General features: G+C 41.6%; 1 protein-coding gene across 1 annotated transcript; it reads right to left on the bottom strand.

The window, feature by feature from the left end:
* Positions 1–22,796: 22,796 nt before the first annotated feature.
* On the bottom strand, positions 22,797–23,300 carry LOC113305109. Its single transcript, XM_026554211.1, has one exon. It carries the CDS (start codon positions 23,298–23,300, stop codon positions 22,797–22,799), a length of 504 nt encoding a protein of 167 aa, XP_026409996.1.
* Between the last annotated feature and the right edge of the window lie 282 nt (positions 23,301–23,582).

The raw sequence follows: 23,582 nt of genomic DNA, 5'->3' as shown, positions 1-23,582 counted from the left end.
AAATCTCTTCAGTCGTTTTTGTTTCATAAAAATTACAACACGTCTAATATTCGGTCGTGTATGTTCGGAAGGCAGTAAAGCCCAAAAGATGGAGTCTTTGAAAAGTAAAAGCTAAAGAATTTATGACGAATTAAGCGGACATATCATTCGGGATACATAAAATTCGTGAACGATTCGCGAATAATCCGGGAATGCCACATAATACGCGAATTGGGTTCGGAGTTGCAAACGTACACGAATAAGACGGTAAAATTCGTGATACGAAAAAATTCGTGAATGATTCGCGAATCATTCGCGAACTTACTAATTAGGGTCACAACTTGGAAGCCGCTTCTCTCTCGTACCATCACTCTTTTTTAGTTCCCATTTGTTTCTCTCCACCTACGGACAGCTAATTAAATGTTACTATTTTCAATTATTTTATTTTATTTTATTTTATTTTTATCAACAAAAATGTCTTTTCCAAATTTTATACTTCTGATACTTTTGGGTTTAATTCGGAAATCCACTGATCGAAATTTTGAATCTTAGGATCCATTGATCGAAATGTTTTCCAGTTTCTACCTTGTTTACGCAAGGATAACACCTATCGTTAAATCTAATTTTGCTAAAGGTGACATGTAAAGTACTCTGGAGTAGAATCCAAATTTGTGCACCCCAATAAACCAGGGTGCACGTTCCAGCTCGTCTCATTGGTCTACAAGTTGCGGGTGGTTTTCATATTACTGATTTTGCTTTTTAATTTTCTTATCCTGAAATTAAACCTCCATTAAAACCTTTTTTTTTCTCTATTATTCGAAAAGACGAAGAAGACGAAGGCAAGTTAATCAACCTTTCATGACTCATGAGTCCTGTATGTTGTTATGTTATGATTAAGCATGTTAAAAAAACAACTCATGTTCGGAGGAGTCTCAATAAAATTAAGGTACATTAAAGTTATAGAAGCGAGAATGTGCACCTTGGTTTTAGAGGGGTGCACAAATTTACACTCCTCTGGAATACATTACCGGTAACATTTGTGCTAAATTCACATGTATACTTGAAATAACCGGTACCTAGTTCTTTTAAGTGGCTCGAATCGCGGCTCGTTTAGCATGTATATCAACGTTGTTACCTGGCTTTTTTTTTCTCCCCCGAAGCATGGCTAATTCTATTAATAGGTGTTTGAATAAGCCTTCAGAAAGAATTTTATGACTTATTTAAACACAAAAATTAGAATATAGCTTTGAAAACCAAATTAAAAAATGACCTATAAGAACAAAAAACAAAAAAAATTGTAAAGAAAATACCTTGCATCACTTGAAATGCATACCCTCTCTAGACTTTTCAACTTGGCCCACTGATTTCCTTCCATACTGCCAGACTTTCTGTTTCCTCCGCATCCCTTGTCATGACTTGTTGAACTTTACATCCTCTGAAGTGCCCTATCAAATCAGTTGTCACAATTCCAATGCCAGCACTATTAGAGTTTATATCATAAGTGGATCACAGAAAATTAACACACAGTCAGAGGGCAAAGAATCAGTGACTGGTTGCCTAAGATCTTTAGAGATATCACTGCTTATGGAGTGATTAAGAGGTGCAATGGCATTTTGCTGCATCTCACTGACAAGGTTAATGGACTTCCTAACAGTAGTTTCCTTGTTCAGTCTCATGTTTTGAAAAACATGCATGTATGTTTCTCCAAATGCACCAGACTGTGATACTTATAACACATTTTAGGTCAGTAGAGAGGTTACTAGCCAGTAGGTCTTTCACCCAATCCTTAATAGAGATTGTAGAATTAAAAAGCTGCATAACATGATTTCCCCCTGGCACAATATTCCACATAGATGTGGAGAAATCACACTTTAAAATGGTATGGTCAACGGTTTCAAATTCATTATTATCACACATGCTGGAAGTGAGAATATGGTTGGAATTATATTTTCCTATTGTAACCTTAGATGGTAATATGTTATCATAGCATTTCCACAAAAATATTTGTATCTTAGGGATAATATGCAAGCTCCATATAGTTTTGTACGTAGTATGATTACCTAGAATATGGTTGTTGGTACTAGCAGTTTTAGAGATAACTTTGTAGCAGGATTTAACTGTAAAAAACCATCCTTTGTATGATGCCCAATTAACCTATCCGATCCAAAGATTGGAATTCTAGTGTTTTGAATCTTGAAAGAATTCTTTGGGGTGAAGAAAGTGAAAACGCGGGGTACCAAAATACACCATCAATCAGAATATATGGAGATCTTATATCTCTTTCTATCACAACCAGAATATAAATGGAGACTAGTCCGTTAACCTGATTATACCGTGAGAGTATTTGGACGATTCTAAGGATCAATATCCAAGAATCAATCAAGTCGTATCCAACAATTGCGATGGACTTATCTACTTGAATTGATTTTACGAACAACTTGTGATATTTCAATTATAAAGATGAACAATATAATACGAAAAGAAATAACACAGACACTAGAAATTTTGTTAACGAGGAAACCGCAAATGCAGAAAATCCCCGGGACCTCGACCAGATTTGAGCACCAAACTGTATTAAGCCGCTACAAATTCTAGCATATTATTAGAGTTTCAGACTGGAATGAAATTGAGATCGAATTAAACCGTCACAAAAATTCAATCACAGTCGTGCTTCTTATGCGTCTTCAATCGCAGCAGGTCTTCGCGCAATTGATTCCCTTAGATGACGTTCTTTACAGCATTAGAGTTTCTTCAACTCAATTGAAGACGTTAAACCAATCTGCCTCCCACGGATAAGCCTATATGTGATTTTTGTCTTATGACTCACGTAGAGAAGCCTAGATTATTATTCATCTCACAAGTATACGTGTGGAATCACAAAATCTGAGACGAAGAAATTTTGCGATTTCTGTCCATCTTGTTTGTTAGAGCAACGCTCGATAATCAAAACAAGATTAGGATACACGAACTATCAAGATAAATATAGTTGGACATGGATTCACAAATCCCTAGGTGAAGTATTTTTAGTCGCTAAACCTAAAAGGTTTAAAGGAGAGGACAACTCTAATTTACAAATATGACACACAAGAATAGTGTCAAGGATTCAAATATCCTAGTTGTTTGAGGTTCTCCTTATAAAGACTTTCAAGATCAAGGTTGCTTCAGATTTAAGCTAAAGTAGCTTTGGAATCAAGCAATCAATAATCACCGTTAGATGAACCGTAACAGAACCGTGTATAATGACTTGTTTGTAAAAGATTAGCTGAAATTAACCAATTGAACGATAAGATTAATCATTTTCATATAACACTTTAAGACTGTAATCTTGAGTCACAAATGTGATCAACATGTATAGATAGTGTTTATAGAGGGTTATTCAAATGCTGATTATCTCATTGAAATAATTCTGATGCATCTGAAAATATTCGACAGGGTAAGTACGTGTACCTGGTATGTGTACTGTTGTTGATGGTGGTTTTTAGCTTAGGACTAAAATCGTAAAACCTTACATCTGACATGACGTCACTACGACCACTAGAGCATTTATTGAATCAATCAACATGCCTATGTAAGAATTACCATGGTACATTTTTTTTTATATGCATGTGTCATGTTCCACGACAGAACCCTTAGTATTGACCGACATCATCTTCTTACATACCAAACCCTAATTCTCACGCCACCATGCCAATGACAAACCATGCCATCCACGTCTCCGCGCCAAGGCATGCCAACCATGTCATCCACGTCTCCGCGCCGAGGCATGCCGACCATGCAAGCTGCACCACCGTGCCAATGGAAAACCATGCCATCCACATCTCCGCGCCAAGGCATGCTGACCATGCCAGCCGCATCATCGTGCCAATGGCAAACCATGCCAACCACATCTCTGCGCCAAGGCATGCCGACCATGCCAGTCGAACCACCGTGCCAACAGCAAACCATGCTAGCCACGTCTCCTCTCCAAGGCATGCCAACCATGCCAGACGCACCTCCGTGCCAATGGCAAACCATGCCAGCCACCTCTCCGCGCCAAGGCATGCCAACCATGACAGCCGCACCACCGTGTCAATAGAAAACCATGCTAGCCACGTCTCCGCTCCAAGGCATGCCAACCATGCCAGCCGCACCACCGTGCCAATGGAAAACCATTCCAGCCACGTCTCCGCGCCAAGGCATGCCAACCATGCCGGCCGCACCGCCGTGCCAATGGCAAAGCATGCCAGCCACGTCTCCGCGCCAAGGCATGCCAACCATGCCATCCACGTCTCCGCGCCAAGGCATGCCAACCATGCCAGCCGCACCACCGTGCCAATGGCAAACCATGCCAGCCACGTCTCCGCGCCAAGGCATGCCAACCATGCCATCCTCCCCACTGGCAAACCATGCCAGCCACATCTCCCCGCTAAGGCATGCTAACCATGCCAGCCGCACCACCGTGTCAATGGAAAGCCATGCCAGCCACGTCTCCGCGCCAAGGCATGCCAACCATTCCAGCCGCGCCACCGTGCCAATGGCAAACCATGCCAGCCACATCTCCGCGCCAAGGCATGCCTACCATCCAGCTGCGCCACCGTGCCAATGGAAAACCATTCCAGCCACGTCTCCGCTCCAAGGCATGCCGGCCACGACTCCGCGCCAAGGCATGCCAACCCTTCCAGCCACGTCTCCACGCCAAGGCGTGCCTAAGCCATGCCGGCATTTCCTTCACGTCTACCAAAACGAAGGGTTGCAACAATCAACGACCACCCTTCCATCTGAGATGCTAATCTTAGCCGTCCAAGGTCGTCAGGTAACGCGTGGTATCCTTTGGCCCAAATTTTGGCCGCGCCTAAACTATGCCAAAACCCTAGTTTTTGTCCGTGCCTAAACTATGCCAAAATCCTAGCTTGGCCACGCCTAAACCATGCCATACCGGCCTTTCCTTCACGGCTGCAAAAACGAAGAGTCGCAACAATCAACGGAAACCCTTCCATCTGAGATGCAAATCTTAGCCGTCCAAGGTCGCCAGGTAACGCGTGGTAGCCTTGGCCCAAATTTTGGCCGCGTCCAAACTATGCCAAAACCCTAGTTTTTGGCCGTGCCTAAACTATGCCAAAATCATATCTTGGACACTCCTAAACCATGCCATACCGGCCTTTCCTTCACGACTGCCAAAATGAAAGGTTACAACAATCCACAACCACCCTTCCATCTGAAATGCAAATGTTAGCCGTCCAAGGTCGTCAGGTAACGCGTGGTAGCCTTTGGCCCAAATTTGGCCGCGCCCAAACTATGCCAAAACCCTAGTTTTTGGCCGCGCCTAAACTATGTCAAAATCCTATCTTGGCCACGCCTAAACCATGCCAGCCGCACCACATGTGCCAATGGCATGCCGTGCAACCTTTCCGCGCCAAGGCACGCCAACCATTCCGCATGTGCCAATGGCATGCCACGCCACATCTCCGCGCCCAAAGCATACCAACCATGCAAGCGCTCCACATGTTCCAATGACATGCCGTTCCAGCCACATCTCCGCGCCAGGGCATGCCAACCATGCCAGCCGCACCGCTGTGCCAAAACAATGCCATCCTTTCCTCCACGTCGTTGGCTGCCAAAACGAAGGGTTGCGACAATCAACGTCCACCCTTCCATTTAAGATGCAGATCTTAGCCGTCCAAGGTCACTAGCTAACGCGTGGCAACCTTTGGCCCAATGCCAAGCCCTAATTTTGGCCGCGCCTAAACTATGCCAAAATCCAAGCTCGGCCACGCCTAACCATGTCAAAGCCATTCCGTCCATGCTTTCATGCCACTGGCTACCAAACGAAAGGTTGCAATAATCAACGGCTACCCTTCCTCTCAAGATGCAAATCTCGACCGTCGAGAGTCACCACCGAGCCGACAAATCTCTCAAGCTCAACTTGCCAAACAGCAGCAACCTGCTACATGTTTCCCACGAAAACACTCGAGATATCAACACATGTCACAAACTGGGGGATGCTCATTAGGGTATTGGTTTGGCGGTTTACAGCGTGCGGCGTACACTACGCCTTTTACAAGACAGTGTCATAAGAATGAGGCGGTTAGTAAATACTGGGAGTAATGGTGAAAATCTTTCCTTCATTATGGAACATCAATTCCAGGCGTTACCGGTTACCACCTCCTCTCATTTACTCATCCGTTACCATTTCTTACGAGATCAGAGTACGTTTCACTTCGACTTGTATAAATAGGTCTTACCTATTACCACCGAACAACAAGTTTTGGTCAGGAGCATACAACACTCAGAAATCACTTGTTAGCTTTCCCATCTGTTAGCTTTCACTTTCTTATACAAGTAAAACAATTACTCTTCCAGAATCAACTACTCTGGTCTCAACACTCTCTTCGCTTCCCTCCCCAAAACCAACCTTTCTCCTTCACTTTGTGACCGAAGCAAGTCTGGAACGGCCATTTCTTGGTTTAGGCCGGATTTGTACAGATTGATCTCTCGAATCTAAATTACTCCCTTGCAGTACCTTTTTTAGGGTTAAGATTTGTTCTCACCCACAACACACAAAATTACCGAAACCAGCAGAAACTGTTTTCATCCTCAAACAATTGGCGACCACAGTGGGATATTAATCTCTCGGTTACAATATCGATTTCCAACTCCCAATCTCATACTTCAACCCAGACATCATAGTGGTAGAATCAAACGATCCGCTCAGGGATTGGCGACTCAGTTATCAGTCATAACACGATAAGAGGTGATTGGGGACTTTCATGGTGGTAGAAGCAAACGATCTGCTCAGGGATCGACGACTCAGTTACTAGGAGACCCAGTTATCAGTCATAACACGACAAGAGGTGACTGTGGAATTCCAAGATGGTAGAAGCAAACGATCCGCCCAGGGATCGACGACTCAGTTACCAGTCATAACACGACAAGAGGTGACTGGGGACTTCCAAGGTGGTAGGAGAAGACGATCCGCCCAGGGATCGATGACTCAGTTATCAGGTGGCTCAGGGACGATTGAAGACTTTCCGCAACCGCGGTGGTGCTTCCAACAAAACTCGGACTTACACCCGGAAGATTCATTTTTCGTCAAGAGACCCGAAAAAACCGAGTAAGTCTTGCCTAGACAAAATACATAGTTTACTACTTCAAGATTTCACGGGAATGATAAAACCGATATCCATGTTACGATTCATCCCATGCTCTCTACCGACACGGAACACTCACGGTTCCATGGTTTTCCTGGGATGTTTGCGTCACTTGCAATCGTAATCAAGACAACATTATTCTAAAACAATTCATTCCAAAAGAATAATCCAAAACCCTCGTAGATAACAGTTATCTATCAATTCAAATAAAACCATAAACCAGGCGCTTTGTTTGCCTGTCAAAAAAAGAAGAGAGGAGAGACAACCCCTTTTATAGGCATAATACTTTTGGAATTTGAATAAGGAAAGGATTTCCTGTTTGATCTACGTATGGAATGAGACAACTGGGCCCGAAAGAACAATCCTCACGGTGCCCAATAGTCCGCGCCCCGTAAAGCCAGTGTCGTGCCAAGCCAACAGTCCGCACCATGCCCAGCCAACAGTCCGTGCCATACCAAATCCAAGCCATCGCCCATTCCAAGCCGATCCAGCGCTAACAACTTGCCTCCTTCCAGCGACAACAACTTGCATCCTTCCAGCGCCAGCAGCTTGCATCCTCCCAGCGCTAACAACTTGCATCCTTCCAGCACTAACAACTTGCATCTTTCCAGCGCCAGCAGCTTGCATCCTTCCAGCGCCAGCAGCTTGCATCCTTTCCAGCGCTACCATCTTGCATCCTTCCAGCGCCATCTTCTTCGCTCCACAACCAGCCAAAGCAGCGCCATCCTCACCCTTCGAAAAACGCCATGGCTCTAACACTCCGTGATCAAAACCGCGCCATCTCTGCACGATATACCTACGATCACCAGAACCAGAGACGCTCCTGTCACCCCAACGTTTCTTCAAGTATGATAACTCCAACCGTCACCAGAGACGCTGCTACTCCACCATCAGAGCAAGATACTGAAAGAGTCGGAAGAAGCCGACCTCCTTTTACCACTATTGATTTGATGGAAAGACAAAAGATTTTCGTAAGGCTCAGACAAACGTGTTTATAACTCGGAAAGAGATATTTATTTCTTTAAGACACTGACGGAGCTTCCACCATAAGAGTCACGTCAACCCAAGAGGGAGATGACAAGGAATACTTTTAACACCCGGCGCAGGCACTTCAGCAGGACGTGCGTTTATAGATGAAGGGGCTCGCGTTACTCTTACACGCCCAGTAGAAGGGAATCAGCAATCCAATTTCATCACACGTAAAGATCAGGAACGACTTTTCCAAAATTGAGGCAAAAAAAATCAGCATCCCTCCTGAATTCGCAGAGACCCTCTTCCCGTCAGGTGATCGAATTTTGAATAGTGGTAAATAAGGTTGTCGTTCACTCGGACTTTGTTGAGATTGATTCTAAGCTTAAATATGAAAAATATTAAAAATAAGAAAATACATACAAAATATGTCACATGATGAAGAATTTACTGGGACTCAGGATTTCACTGTTTTTCATATTCAAGTGTTTCAGAAATTAATCCTAGGAAATTATAGCTCAAAATAAAAGAAATATTAACTTATTCTTTGCCAAAGTAGATTTCATAAAATATTAGTTGTAAGTTGTGAGCATGACGCATCAAAAGTAATCAAAACTAAGCATGCGTCATCAGACAAAATAACAAATAATTAATTGAAATTATACAAAAATTAAATTCTATGCACATAGTTATAAAAGAATTAATTTAATTACCAGATGGGTGAAAAACAGCTTCCTCCATCATCCTAGTGATGGGTTTAGCTTCTCATGATGCAAACACACTCAAAAAAATAATTCATTGCTCAAAAGGTGTTTACAAATAATGAAATGGGAGAAAAAAGATTAAAATCGGGTTTGTAACAGTTATAAGTGTTACAAACCGAACTGTTACAGAGAACGATATATGTAAACTGTCACTGATGTTGTAGCATACGACCCTCACCCCTCTGTCGTTGTCACTTTTGATAAACGACTGTCTCTGTGGGTGTTTTGTTCTTCATGTTCTTCACAGCAGCAGAAATGGTGATTTCTGCAACTTGATTCTCTCGACTCTGTGATGATCTATAATATCCCAAACTCTCCGTTCCACCCTCTATGATACTCCAAGAGGCTATTTATACCCAACGGGTGAAGAAAATCATGTGTAATAACTCACAGTAATCTTCTTTTACTTGGCAGTGAAGAAAATATTCTCGGGAATATTTTCTTTCCATTCTTGTCTTCTTCATGCGTCTGTTGTAGTCAACCTCCATCCAAATACTCTTCCACACATCCCAGCATGTATCAAACACGCTCAGGCCACAAGAACTCTTCCCAAACATAACCAGAAATCCCGTGATATCCTCGAGTAAATATTCTTCCCTTGTTTTGCTTGACACAATAATTAAACCATGTTTTATCGAATCTGGAGTGATTACCAACCCTGTTTAGTCGAAACAGGGTATATCCAATCCAAATAACTCATTGAATCCGGCCAAAGATCCAGCAAAATCTTGCCTGAAATACCCGTGAAAAGTTCACACTTCTGTTTCCTTCACACTCGAGTTCTAGCCAAATTCAATCGACAAAGTCACTCCTACTATCCCTGTTATGCTCTAACAGATGCTTGCCATCAGTTATAGCCATTGAGTCTCCTCGGAAGAGCACCAAAACTCGAACCCTAATTCTGCCATTAAAACACCAAGTTTTCCCGCCAATTTCCAAATTCAAAGGTGACCCCCAACCAAACCGAGGTTGCAAATAGCAGGTGCCCAACTGAGGTGCCCCTTATCCAAATGAGGGTGCCTTTAGTAATTTTTCTCCGGGTGTCCGAAAAGCACTTTTCGAGCAACTTTTTCCACACAAGTGTACTTCTCCAAAAACACCTAAACCAACATAAAAAACTATAATAAGTATAAAATCAAGCACTAACAATACAGACACTGAGGACAATTCAGACACAAAATTGTGTCAATCATCAGGAGATGCATGATTTATGGGGACCTCGCCCACAAAATCGTGCAGTCTATGATGAAACACTTATGTGAGATTCTATATTTCTCCAACGCGTAGAGTCAAGACATATTTGCATCCCTCAACCGCACTGCATTAGGAAAGCAGCTGTTTCCAGCCAGGGAAGCCGTTCCCAAACCCCAACCTCTCTTGGAAAGCACGATTGATAGATGGAACTGGGGACTCCTAACCACTGTTCACTTGAGGGATGTATAGTTTGACAAAACTCTGAGTGACGCATTCTCCCGCTTCAACATTGTAACTGTCAAGGCTCTGAGAGTTTCAAGGCGTCGTTTCGACTTTCTCTCCAGAAGTGGCTCTGCTCAACGTTCTTCAGCAGCGGCTCCGCTTCAACGTTCGCTTCAGCAGCCGCTCCGCTTCAACGTTCGCTTCAGCAGCCGCTCCGCTTCAACGTTCGCTCCAGCAGCCGCTCCGCTTCAGCGATATCTCCATAAGCTACTCCAGGATCCGAAACAGCATTTGGCTCCTTAAGTTTTAACGTCCTCTCCAAGAGCCGAAGCCGCTTCAACACCACTCCTTCCTGCAAAGGGTCGTGTCACCTCACTCCCCATGTCAACGATCATGATCGCAGCCAGCTAATCTTCATAGTCATGGCGACCTTTTGATCCATCCCGCCAAATTTCGTGACCATGGACAGTTTGCCGCTTATGCATCCAGCCAATCCTTTTACTTCCATGGATTCCCATATAATTCTAGCCAACCTACTTTGTTCCCACGACAATGTAGTCTGGTCTGATTACATATGCTACCAAGAACTGTCACCGATCATTTTTTGATACCATCCAGAGCTTCACCGCAACAACAATCACTACAAAGGTAACCCGTACTCCTCCATATTTTAGTTTCATGTGGAAGAAATAAAAAAATCACTAGTACGAATGCATGATGGTGATGTCTTTATCATGGTCAACCCACTAACCATACAAGATGGAAACATGTAAACCATACTTGGGGACTGAGGATCTACATGGGATCCTTTCACTGTCAAAGCTCAGAAGATACAGTCAACCAAAAGGCCATAACCACAACAAGGTCATCTACTCTTCAAGGGTGTAGCGCAATAATATCATCACCTATCTGTCTAGAAGACGCTTTCAACACTTTACGAGGCCGCGGCAGATCCCAAGCCTGCTCAGAGGAAAACAACTTCAGAAGCTAAATAAAAATGCGACTGGGGACTGCTCATCGCAGTCCATCTCGACGACCATCAAAGACTCATGAGATAACTCCAGAGACGCGGCTGAAACATTTTATTGAAGAAACATAGGGAGCCACGATAAACAACATAACTCTCTCATTCCTGCCTCTTCGCTATCCAGAATATTTCGTCCATGTGCATCCCATCGTTACATCCAGAAGAGTACAATAAGCTTGTATCAAATCCCGTGGACATGGATTCAAGGCGATGCGATGAAAGTATGCTACACATGGGGACTACCATAATGAGACACTTTCACTCCCCTCAACCTGGTTATTTCTGATTTCAACATCATCACTGCCGAATTTTTACGAGCCGCGGGAATTTCTCAACATGAAGCCGTACATGTGCATCGAAAACTCCAAAATCACGCCACAAAGATACATTCACATATTCAGCCATGCCATCGGATCTAACATAAATATAACTGGGGACTGCTCACCGCATCCCATTCCATATGATAGTCCAAGATTCAGAAGCTGGTTCGAAGGATGTCTCTTAGAACAAAGTCCTTGAAGACTTGATAGCAGCACATCGGAAACAAAATATCTCCCAAATAATCTATTTCATCCAGTCTCTTCGGAAGATTTCTACCATAAAATCATCCACAACAAATCAATCATTGCGATTAGAAGGTCCAGACATTGAACAACCTAAATTCAAGGATGAACCGACAACGCAACAACAATCTTCAAGATTAGGTCTGACATGATCTTTGCCGAGCATATATTTCATCCATCCATCCCAAGAATGCAGTGGAGTTTTGGAATCCACTGGAGAGACATTGTAGACGAAAGCACAGATCCAGATGAGCAACAGAAGAGGGTTGATACCTCTTTTCATGCGGATGAAGTTTCTAGAGTTTGAACAGAATGAAGATTCCTTCTTGCTCCATGAGCGGGAATAGGTGACTGGGCGCGACTAGACCACCCCGGGCCCGCAACATTCCTCCTGAATTCTTCCTGAATTTTACTGTCGAGTTGTTTTTACCTCCCGAACGAGTTCAAAACCTAAATATTCTCTCGGTGGGAGATAGGATATTCTTTTCCGTTCATAATGGAGGGGTGGACCGTCAAAATCCGAGTCCGTACGAGAATTCTACAACGATTCTAGTAAAGGGCGTTAATTAGGGTTTCGGCATGCCCGAACCCTAATTTAGACAAAGTTTCCATCATTCCACGGAACTGAATCAGGTCGTCATCCTTCCGAGGAACAAGATACCTCCACTCCAAGTCGCGCAACGCAAGCGGCCCCATTCCAAGCCGACCAATGCTGACGGCTCCATTCCAAGCCGACCAATGCTGATGGCTCCATTCCAAGATGACCAATGCTGACGGCTCCATTCCAAGCCGAACAATGCTAACGACTCCCTTCCAAACTGATGCCAACAGTCTGCATCCCGGCCAACAATCGTCTATACCACTCCGCAGCCTAACCTGAAGTGCCACGAGAAGAATTTACGCAAAGCCGCCAAATGCAAGGATCACGGATTCTCCTTATTTCTCGAAAAAGGTTAGAAGAATCTTCCTTACCATCTTTCATGACTTGCGTTTCGTTTCTGTCCTTTCCTGTCACCATCTTATGCTTACCTCGCAACAATGCTCCTGTTCCGAGCTACGCAGGGGATTTAATGTTGATGGTTGTTTTTAGCTTAGGGTTAAAATCGTAAAACCTTACATCTGACATGAAGTCACTACGACCACTAGCGCACTTATTGAATTAATCAACATGCCTACGTAAGAACTACCAAGGTACCTTTTTTTTATATACATGTGTCATGTTCCACGGCAAAACCCTTAGTATTGACCGACATCATCTTCGTCCATACCAAAACCTAATTCTCACGCCACCGTGTCAATGGCAAACCATGCCAGTCACGTCTCCGCGCCAAGGCATGCCGACCATGCCAGCCGCACCACCATGCCAATGGAAAACTATGCCATCCACGTCTCCGCGCCGAGGCATGCCGACCATGCCAGCCGCACCACCGTGCCAATGGAAAACCATGCCAGCCGCGTCTCCGCGCTAAGGCATGCCGACCATGCCAGCCGCACCACCATGCCAACGACAAACCATGCCAGCCACGTCTCCGCGCCAAAGCATGCCAACCATGCCAGCCGCACCACCGTGCCAATGGAAAACCATGCCAGCCACGTCTCCGCGCCAAGGCATGCCAGCCGCACCACCGTGCCAATGGCGAACCATGCCAGCCACGTCTCCGCGTCAAGGCATGCCCACCATGCCAGCCGCACCACCATGCCAATGGAAAACCATGCCAGCCACGTCTCCGCGCTAAGGCATGCCAACCATGCCATCCGCGCTACCGTGCCAATGGCAAAGCATGCTAGCCATGTCTCCGCGCCAAGGCATGCCAACCATACCAGCCGCGCCACCGTGCCAATGGCAAACCATGCCAGCCACATCTCTGCGCAAAGGCATTCCAACCATGCCAGCCGCGCCACCGTGCTAACGGTGAACCATGCCAGCCACGTCTCAGCGCCAAGGCATGCCAACCATGCCAGCCGCGCCACCGTGTCAATGGCAAACCATGCCAGCCACGTCTCCACGCCAAGGTGTGCCTAAATCATGCCGGCCTTTCCTTCACGGCTGCCAAAACGAAGGGTTGCAACAATCAACAACCACCATTCCATCTGAGATGCAAATCTTAGCCGTCCAAGGTCGACAGGTAACGCGTGGTAGCCTTTGGCCCAAATTTTGGCCGCGCCCAAACTATACCAAACCCTAGTTTTTGGCCGCGCCTAAACTATGCCAAAATCATAGCTTGGCCACGCCTAAACCATGCCATACCGGCCTTTCCTTCACGGTTGCCAAAACAAAGGGTTGCAACAATCAACGACTACCCTTCCATCTGAGATGCAAATCTTAGCCGTCCAAGCTCGCCAGGTAACGCCTGGTAGCCTTTTTCCCAAATTTTGGCCATTCCCAAACCATGCCAAAACTCTAATTTTTGGCCGCGCCTAAACTATGCCAAAATCCTAGCTAGACCACGCCTGAACCATGCCATACCGTCCTTTCCTTCACGGCTGCCAAAACGAAGGGTTGCAACAATAAACGGACATCCTTCCATCTGAGATGCAAATTTAGCCGTCCAAGGTCGACAGGTAATGCGTGGTAGCCTTTGGACCAAATTTTGGTCGCGCCCAAACTATGCCAAAACCCTAGTTTTTGGTCGTGCCTAAACTACGCCAAAATCCTAGCTTGGCCACACCTAAACCATGCCATACCGGCATTTCCTTCATGGCTACCAAAACGAAGGGTTGCAACAATCAACGACCAGACTTCCATCTGAGATACAAATCTTAGCCGTCCAAGGTCGCCAGCTAACGCGTGGTAGCCTTTGGCCCAAATTTTGGCCGCGCCCAAACTATGCCAAAACCCTAGTTTTGGACGCGCCTAAACTATGCCAAAATCCTAGCTTGGCTAGGCCTAAACCATGCCAGTCGCACCATGTGTGCCACTGGCATGTCGTGCAACCTGTCTGCGCCAAGGCACGCTAACCATGCCGCATGTGCCAATTGCATGCCGCTCCACATCTCCGCGCCCAAAGTATACCAACCATGACAGCGCTCCACATGTGCCAATGGCATGCCGTGCTAGCCTCATCTTCGCGCCAGGACATGCCTACCATGCCAGCCGCACCACTGTTCCAAAACCATGCCATCCTTTCCTCCACGCCGTTGGCTACCAAAACGAAGGATTGCGATAATAAATGGTCATCCTTCCATTGAAGATGCAGATCTCTGCCGTCCAAGGTCATCAGATAACGCGTGGAAACCTTTGGCCAAACACCAAGCCTTAATTTTGGCCGCGCCCAAACTACGCCAAAACCCTAGTTCTTGGCCGCGCCTAAACTATGCCAAAATCCAAGCTTGGCCACGCCTAACCATGTAAAAGCCATGATTTAATGTCGATGGATACCAAATGAAGAGTTGCAATAATCAACGGCTACCCTTCCTCTAAAGATGCAAATCTCGACCGTCGAGAGTCACCACCGAGCCGGCAAATCTCCCAAGCTCAACTTTCCAAATAACAACAACCTTCTACATGTTTCTCATGAAAACACTCGAGACATAAACACATGTCACAAACTGGGGGATGCTCATTAGGGTATTGGTTTGGCGGTTCAAAGCGTGCGGCGTACACTACGCCCGTTACAAGACAGTGTCATAAGAATGAGGCGGTTAGTAAATACCATGAGTAATGGTGAAACGCTTTCCTTCATTATGGAACATCAATTCCAGGGGTTACCGGTTAGCACCTCCTCTCATTTACTCATTTGTTTCCATTTCTTACGAGATCAGAGTACGTTTCACTTCGACTTGTATAAATAGGTCTCACCTATTACTACCGAACAACAAGTTTTGGTCAGGATAATACAACACTCAGAAATCACTTGTTAGCTTTCCCATCTGTTATCTTTCACTTTCTTATACAAGTAAAACAATTACTCTTCCAGAATCAACTACTCTGGTCTCAACACTCTCTTCGCTTCCCTCCCCAAAACCAACCTTTCTCCTTCACTTTGTGACCGAAGCAAGTCTGGAACGGTCATTTCTTGGTTTATGACGGATTTATACAGATTGATCTCTCGAATCTAAAGTACTACCTTGCAGTACATTGTTTAGGGTTAAGATTCGTTTCTCACCCATAACACACGAAATTACCGAAACCAGCAGAAACTGTTTTCACCCTCAAACAACTGTATACCTGTTCATGAATTTTTTTTATCATAGTACGTGTACCGGGTATGTGTACCCTTAAGAATAAAAAAGGGTTCAGGAACTCACGGGTATTTTATGGTTTGCATACCGGGTATGCGTACCTTTTCGGTTTAGAAACCAACATATCTTTTTTGGTTTGCATAATAGGTATGCGCACCTTCCGGGTTCACGAGTCAACAAACTCTTTATGGTATGGATACCAGGTATGCATACCAAAAAATCCCCGCTGAACTATAGCTACGCCGGTACGTGTACTGGGTAAATGTACTGCGGCTCTGGACTTATAACAGTTCTCCCAGTATGTGAACTGATATGCAGACTGTCCTGTATCCAGATTTACAGTAGTTCTATATCTCTCTAGTAATCAATTTGAAACATTCCCGAATAACATCAATGACACATATCACTATCCAGGCTATTTTCAAATGATTAAATCTTGAATCATAATTAGGTCATAAACAATAAATTGTTCTTAATCAAATTTATCAAGTATGAACAAATGTTATTTAGCTTAGCATATTTCGAGAACGATTAATCAAGATAAACTTGACTCGAAATTTCTGTTATGCATGTACTGTCTAATTTAGTTATGCGACAATGTCTCATAGATAGAAAGGTGAAAACTTGAAAAATAGGTGGTTTAGTATTCACTTACCTTTTGTTGAAGAAGTTCTCCAAAGCTCCTATTGATCTTCGCCTTCAAACGGTTGAACCCAGTGATATCCGATACTCAACTACGCACTTCTATCCTAATCCGAGACTTCAGTAAATGTAGACAAGATATAATTTTTACAACTAAATTTGACAACAAGCTCGAGCTAGTAACACTTATGAGTTCGACCGAGTAATGCTCTAACAGAAAGAATTAGTCATTTCCTGTTTCCAAGATCTAGTAGTGGAGTCCATGAAGTCACTAACAAAAAAACACCCTACTTTTGGTATTCAAACACCTTCCAAGTAATTCACTGACTATATCAAAAATTACATCTTTCAAACAAATATATGATATTATGAACCAAAAAACCATAGCGAGAGTCATGGCACATGACTACTGATAATATCACTCTTACGGTAGTACTTGTGTCAAAGCAAAAAGATCAATTTATAAGCTTGGAATAAAATTTGAAAATAACTTGTATCCAAAAGTTTACCCTTTTGAAAGCAAATTTTAAATTCTGATTTTTGGAATTGGATTTTTGCTTCTGGATAAGCATAAATACTTTTACTTCTGGTATCCAACCATACCCAAGTAATTCACTCAAAAAATGAAACATTACATATTTTCCATAATTTTGCATACTATTGTGACTCAAGAAACTATGGTGAATGCCATCGTAGACATGACTCATGATGTCGCTCCTGCGTAGTTTTTTATGGGTGCATCGTACATCTATCTGAATTCTATCTTGGACTGGATCAAGATCAACACGGACGTAGTGGCGAAAGAACACTCTCGAATAGCAGGAGCGGGCTTTATATGAATAGATGTGGCAACTAGAACCGTTTTAGCAGTAGTACAACCGTTGGGAGTAACCACTGTTCTATCTGCTGAACAATTGGCCACGCGCATCATAAATAACTATTGATCGGAACTGGCGAAGTGTACAATTTGAAGTTAATTCGGGAAATGTACTTTAATTCCTAACCTCATACGTTGAACCAAAATAGTACTATTTTTCGGGAATGATTGTAACATGAGATAAATCACCAATTTCATTATCTAGTATCATCAATACTTCTTTATATAAAGGAGAATGTTTGAGATGACGTGTTGCCTCCTCAATAACTTTCATATTTAGATTAGAAAAAAGAGGAATCAAAGGGATGCATATTTTACGAAACAACACAAAAAGATGTTAGTTAATTGAAGACTAATTATTTCTTAAGTTAGTCGTGACTGTTTTTGGAAAGCGGTTTCCTAAACCGGCTAGAATTCTTGGTCGACAAGTTTGTAACCTATATAAATAGGTAACTAGGATTTGTATAATTGTGTGTGGAGAAAATTATATAGCTTTTAGGGTAAAAAGATTGGGTTTCGTTGTGAGAGCATATTGGTGAGGAACAAGAGACAAGTTTATCGTCTCGGGTAATTGTTGCGGTGTAACCAAGGGTTTGCTGGGATACACAACATTGTAATCGATATGTTCAGCAAGACTCTTACTGTAAATCAAAATATCATCAAAGAAAACAAGCACGAACCTGCGTAAATAAGGCCTGGAAATATGATGCATGAAGCTCTGAAAGGTGGCTGGTGCATTTGAAAGATCAAAAAGCAGTGACCATCATGAGTGCGAAATGATGTCTTTGGGATGTCAGGTTCATGTACCCTGAGTTGATAACCAAAAAGAAAATCTAGCTTATAGAATATGGTTGCACCATTTAATTCGTCCAACAATTTATCCACCATTGGAATTGGAAATCTATCTTTGATAGTAAATTTATTTAAAGCACGAAAATCCACACATATTCGCCATGAACTATCTTTTTAAGTACCACTAAGATAGGAGAAGAATAAGGACTAGATCTAGGTCGAATGAAACCATCTTGTTGTAATTCAGATACAATTTTTTCTATCTCATCTTTCTGAAAGTGTGGATAATGATATGGCCGCAAATTAACAGTAGAAGAACCAGGAAGTAATGGAATATGATGATCATGCAAACGTTCAGGAGGAAGAATAGTTATAATCTTGCAAATATCTTCATATTCAGAGAGTAATTGTTGAATCTTAGGCTGGACAAATGAAGTAGCATTAATTGCAGTGTTTAATGATGATAGCTGAAGAAAAAAACCATAATTCTCTCGGCACAATAAAAGTTGCATCAGAGAATCATCCATAATCATTACAGAGGAAGAATTTTTTCCAATTAAAATGACATCCTTGTCATCAATTTTGATCTGCATTGTCAACCTATCGAAATCCCATGTTATTTGTCCCAAAGTACGTAGCCATTGAACACTCAAAACTGCATCACAGGCGCTGATGTCTAAAAGATGAAAATCAACCAGAAAAGTATAATTCTGCAACTTAACCGGCACATTGAAACAAGAACCATGAGTATGAAATTGACCTCCATCAGATACTGTGACACATAAGAAAGAATTTTTTGATTCAATCTTATAACCACATTGTTTGGCAAGAGATGGATGAATAAAATTATGTGTATCTCCTAAATCAACTAGAATCGTAAGAAGTTTAGCTTTTGTATAGCATGTAATTCTCATTGTATTGGAAAAGTAGAACCCATTAGAGAGTTCAAAGAAATTTTAACTTTTTGATCCTGCTGGACAACAATATAAAATTTAAGTATCTAGAGTCACAAGTATACTCTCTTCATCAAAAGGCTTATTATTGCTATCAGTAATATCTTGAGCAACATCTAAAATTAACAATCTAGGTTTTGCACATAAATGACCAGTCTTATAAAGCTCATCACAATTGAAACAAAGATCTTTATCTCTTTTATCTTTTTTGTTCTTCCTGTGATAATCTCTTAGCTCCAGGAGGTAATGTGCTTTTCTTGTACTGTGAGTTTGTAGTTTCTGATGGCCTGAATTGATTTCTACGCTAATAAGGTTTTGGAATAGAAGAAGCTGCAAGTATAGTATCCTCTTATTGTATAGTTTTTTTGAAAGCCTCAGACAGTGTTTTCGGGTCAAAAAAAACTCACACCAGTACTAATATTAACTCTTAAAGCAAAATTAAATAGATCAATGAGATATTGAGTTGGAAGATCATGCACAAAATTTAATAATCTCTCAAACTCAGAAATTAGTTCTCGAACAATACCTATTTTAGACAACTTAGGCAAAGTAATGTGAGGATTGAGAAACTTATAACCTGCAAACCAGTTACGAAGCAAAGAACAAAATTCTTCCCATGTTGGCGTAGTAAGAGACTTCTTAACCCATTGATACCAAGAATTTGCATCACCTTTAAGATAAGCAGCAGTTATGGGTATTTTAAAATTTTCAGTAGCACCATGTAAACTGTAATATTGATCACCTTGAAAAATCCATCCTTCAGGATCAACTCCTTCAAAAGTTGGAACTTCAGTTTAATGGTTTATGTACGAATAGTTGTAATAGTTTCAACACCACCATTACCATTAATATTGCCTAAGAGTGCGTTGATGTTGAAGAGGAGGAACACCATTATGGCTTTGCTTTCCTATCATGAATGTATTTGTAAAAGCTTCTTTAATATCTTTTGTCAAAGAAGCCATGTCTTCTTTACGATTAGCTCTGTCAAATCCGTCTTGAATCTTAGCATTCTCAAGATCTTCCATACGCTGTTTTGTTAAAGCTTCAACAAAATCATGTATCTCATCTTTGAGATCCTTAACTTCCGCAGTTAACTCAACAATCATCATGATATATAATTTTTTTTTTGCTAAAAATCTATGAATATAACAAACCTTGCTCTGAAACATGTGTTAGGATTCTAAACCAAAACACTGTAACAAAATACGTAAGTATTAGAACCCTAAGATAAAAACCTTTTTTATGGGGACGGGATTAACCACCTCTGCTGTGTAAAACAATAATAGAAGTGAGTTTTTGTTTTTGTATTGATTAAAATGTCTTTACAAGCTCAGAAATTAAGTGTTTATAATAATCAAATTTGGCTATCAAGTATTAACTAAACTTGTCTAACAATTAAAGAAGTCTATCTAAACAAGAAAAACTACTGAATTAAATTAAGCATGAGTAAATAGGGAAACTAATATATTGTGGAGTTAGCACTGCAACAATGAACTTTAGAACTCATTTTTAGTTTAGCGACTCCTTATTATGAGTTGGATCTTCCACCTAACGGAAAGTTCAAAACTCCCTAGTGACCTTGTGATGACTCGAATGGAAGAGGTAGGATTAGTGTTGAAATTCTATAACAACATCTAAAATAAAATAAAATAAAATAGAACACAGAAATATCATTCAAGAGAACAGGGCATGTTACATATGATGCAAAAGAAATGAGAGACGTATAAGAAGCTAGTTCTGACGTTGCCTACAGGCTACAAACACTAAAATTTTTGGTTCTTTGACTTATGAAGCAGCAATTATTGATTCTGTTTCAACCAATAATAAGATTGGAAAGCTAAGTTTTCCTTTTTGTTGTTACAGATTTCTAAATGTGTAAATTCTAAACAAAAATCAGTTTTTTACTTTTTATCTAGGCGCTTTCATCTGTGTGTTTCCAAAAGAATTCAACTCTCGGCCATGACTTTCATTTACAAGTTATGTTTAGCCATATAAATATCTTTGGTTTCAACTTTTCATCAATTTGATTAGATCATCGGACAACCTTTTGAGAAGCTACAAAGGCATTTTTCATGGGACCGATTCCCTTGACTCAAATTAAGCAAGGATTTTCGAGTCAATGATACCGATCCCTAATAAGGATTGAAATCCTTTCACAAATGAAACGATGATGACATGACTTCATACTCTTAAACCAAGAAATAGAGTGTGAAACCCTGCTAGAATTTGTAAGCCACCTAATCGTTTTTTAATGACACTAATAATCCTTTTAATTTAAAATAACAATCCTTAGAAGTTGTGTTTGTGACTGATACCAGTACAAAACAACTACATTCTTCATTAGAGAAGTTCTTAATCAACCTGTCAAAGAAAAAAAGTGTCAAAGTAGATACAACCTTGCCGTGAAGGGGCAGCTGAAATCTGAAAATGAAAGGTCAGTGCATTTAATTTATTTATTTTTAACCACATTAATTTCTCTCAACTATTAATGAATTAACACAAAATTGGTTAAAAAGACCAAAACCAATAATTCCTAGGTGAAAAGGACACTTAGATTTTGATACTGTTTAAATGGACAAAAATGTAAAAATAGCCAGGATGTAAATAGTTTCATCCTGCCAATTTTCAAATATTTTTTTTTTATTTTTTAATTTACATAGGATGCATCCAGTTTCATCCTTGTTAAAAAAAATTTGTCCATTTTATCCATACTAATTTTTACTCGTCCATTTGAACCATGTTTTAAAAATATTTGGACAAATGATCCATTTTCCAATGAATTAAATGCTGCAAACAAGTGGCACGAAAGATGCCATAACGAAGGTAGTACTGCAAGTGGTTCTTAACTCTGTGTCAACTCTTAACTGATCTATTGAAATTGAGATATATTGTTGTACACTGGGAATGAGAGGTCAAATAATTGACGACGAAATGGGAAAGTCAATTTCCACAAACCGCGTTAAAACCTGAACTCACCCACTGAGTGACTGGAACATGATACCCTAAACGACTAGAGTAGATTGACTGCTACGTCTTACCCCCTACACGACTTGACTGCAATGGACGAACGAACACATGAAAGGTTGGTTTGTGATTGTGGTAGTTTTTAGTGGTCCCAAGCATATCCAACCTTAAAATAAAGTAGTTTTGGCTCCTATCACTTAGGACGGGGTTTCGTCTAAGCATAGTTATTGACATTTGTGAAGACTAGACTTTAGGATTTCCAAGTGGAAAGTTCTGATTAGCTCTAGCTTTAGAGGGCTCACGGCTACTTGGTATGGTATTTTACTTTCTGGGGACATTTCATACCGAGGGAAATCCATGAAAGCCGTTTTGGTATGCTAACTGTGATTTTTTTTCTTTGAGTAAGAAAGGTTGTATTAGAAAAGAAAAATATTTAGGGCCAAGAAAATGATGTGCCATATATTATGTATGCACGACAGATTTTTCAATGAAACAAAATTTGGCTTATAGAAACGCCATCAAATACATTAGAATCAGAAAATCAAAGTGCTAAAGTTTGTTTGATTAACAGAATCAACTCCTCCTCCTCTTTTGCTCTTCCTCCAAAAGTTCTACTATTTCTTTCCAACCAAATATGCCAAGGAACAACATACACAATGTTCCACCAGATCTTCTTACTTCTCCCTGTAAGAGCATTAAGCCTCCAAGCTTCAAAACACTGCAACAAATTAGTAGGGCTAACCCAACTAATACCAAAAGCCTTCATAAAGTGAGACCATATACCAAAAGTATAAGAACAGTGTAAGAAGATATGATCTGCAGATTCATCACATTCCTTACACAAGACACACAAGCTATCTTGAACCTCCATCCCTCTATGCTGCAACATATCCTTTGTTGGAAGAGAATTATGAAATGTTGCCCACAGCATGAAACTAACCTTAGTAGGAATAAATTGTTTCCACATAAATTTATTGAAACTCACTTCAACATCGTCATTTAACTGCATTTCATAGCACCTATGAACTGAGAAATCCCCTTCCATACTAACTGTATCCTAATCCTCTTCAAACCCATAACAAGATCCCAGCTCATTGCAAAGAAGATCCCACTCCAACTGTTCAACTCCAGACAATATTCTCCTAAAACCACAATTTACCCTCCCCTCCTCAATCAGCTCAGCCACTGAAGCAAATTTCTGTGCACAAGCTCCATAAACTGCAGGAAATCTGACACAAAGTGGACCCTGAATTTTCCATTTATCATGCCAAAATCTTGTTGATTTTCCATTCCCTATATGAAGTTTCAAGTGCTTATTCAAAAAAGA

This window comes from Papaver somniferum, chromosome 8 (assembly GCF_003573695.1).
Source record: "Papaver somniferum cultivar HN1 chromosome 8, ASM357369v1, whole genome shotgun sequence".
Classification (NCBI taxonomy): Eukaryota; Viridiplantae; Streptophyta; class Magnoliopsida; order Ranunculales; family Papaveraceae; genus Papaver; species Papaver somniferum.
Note: the sequence above shows the minus strand (reverse complement) of the source record. Positions and strands in the feature narration are given on the sequence as shown.

Coding starts and splice junctions, on each gene's coding strand:
- LOC113305109 (XM_026554211.1), bottom strand. CDS start 23,300: ATGGAAGGGGATTTCTCAGTTCATAGGTGCTATGAAATGCAGTTAAAT.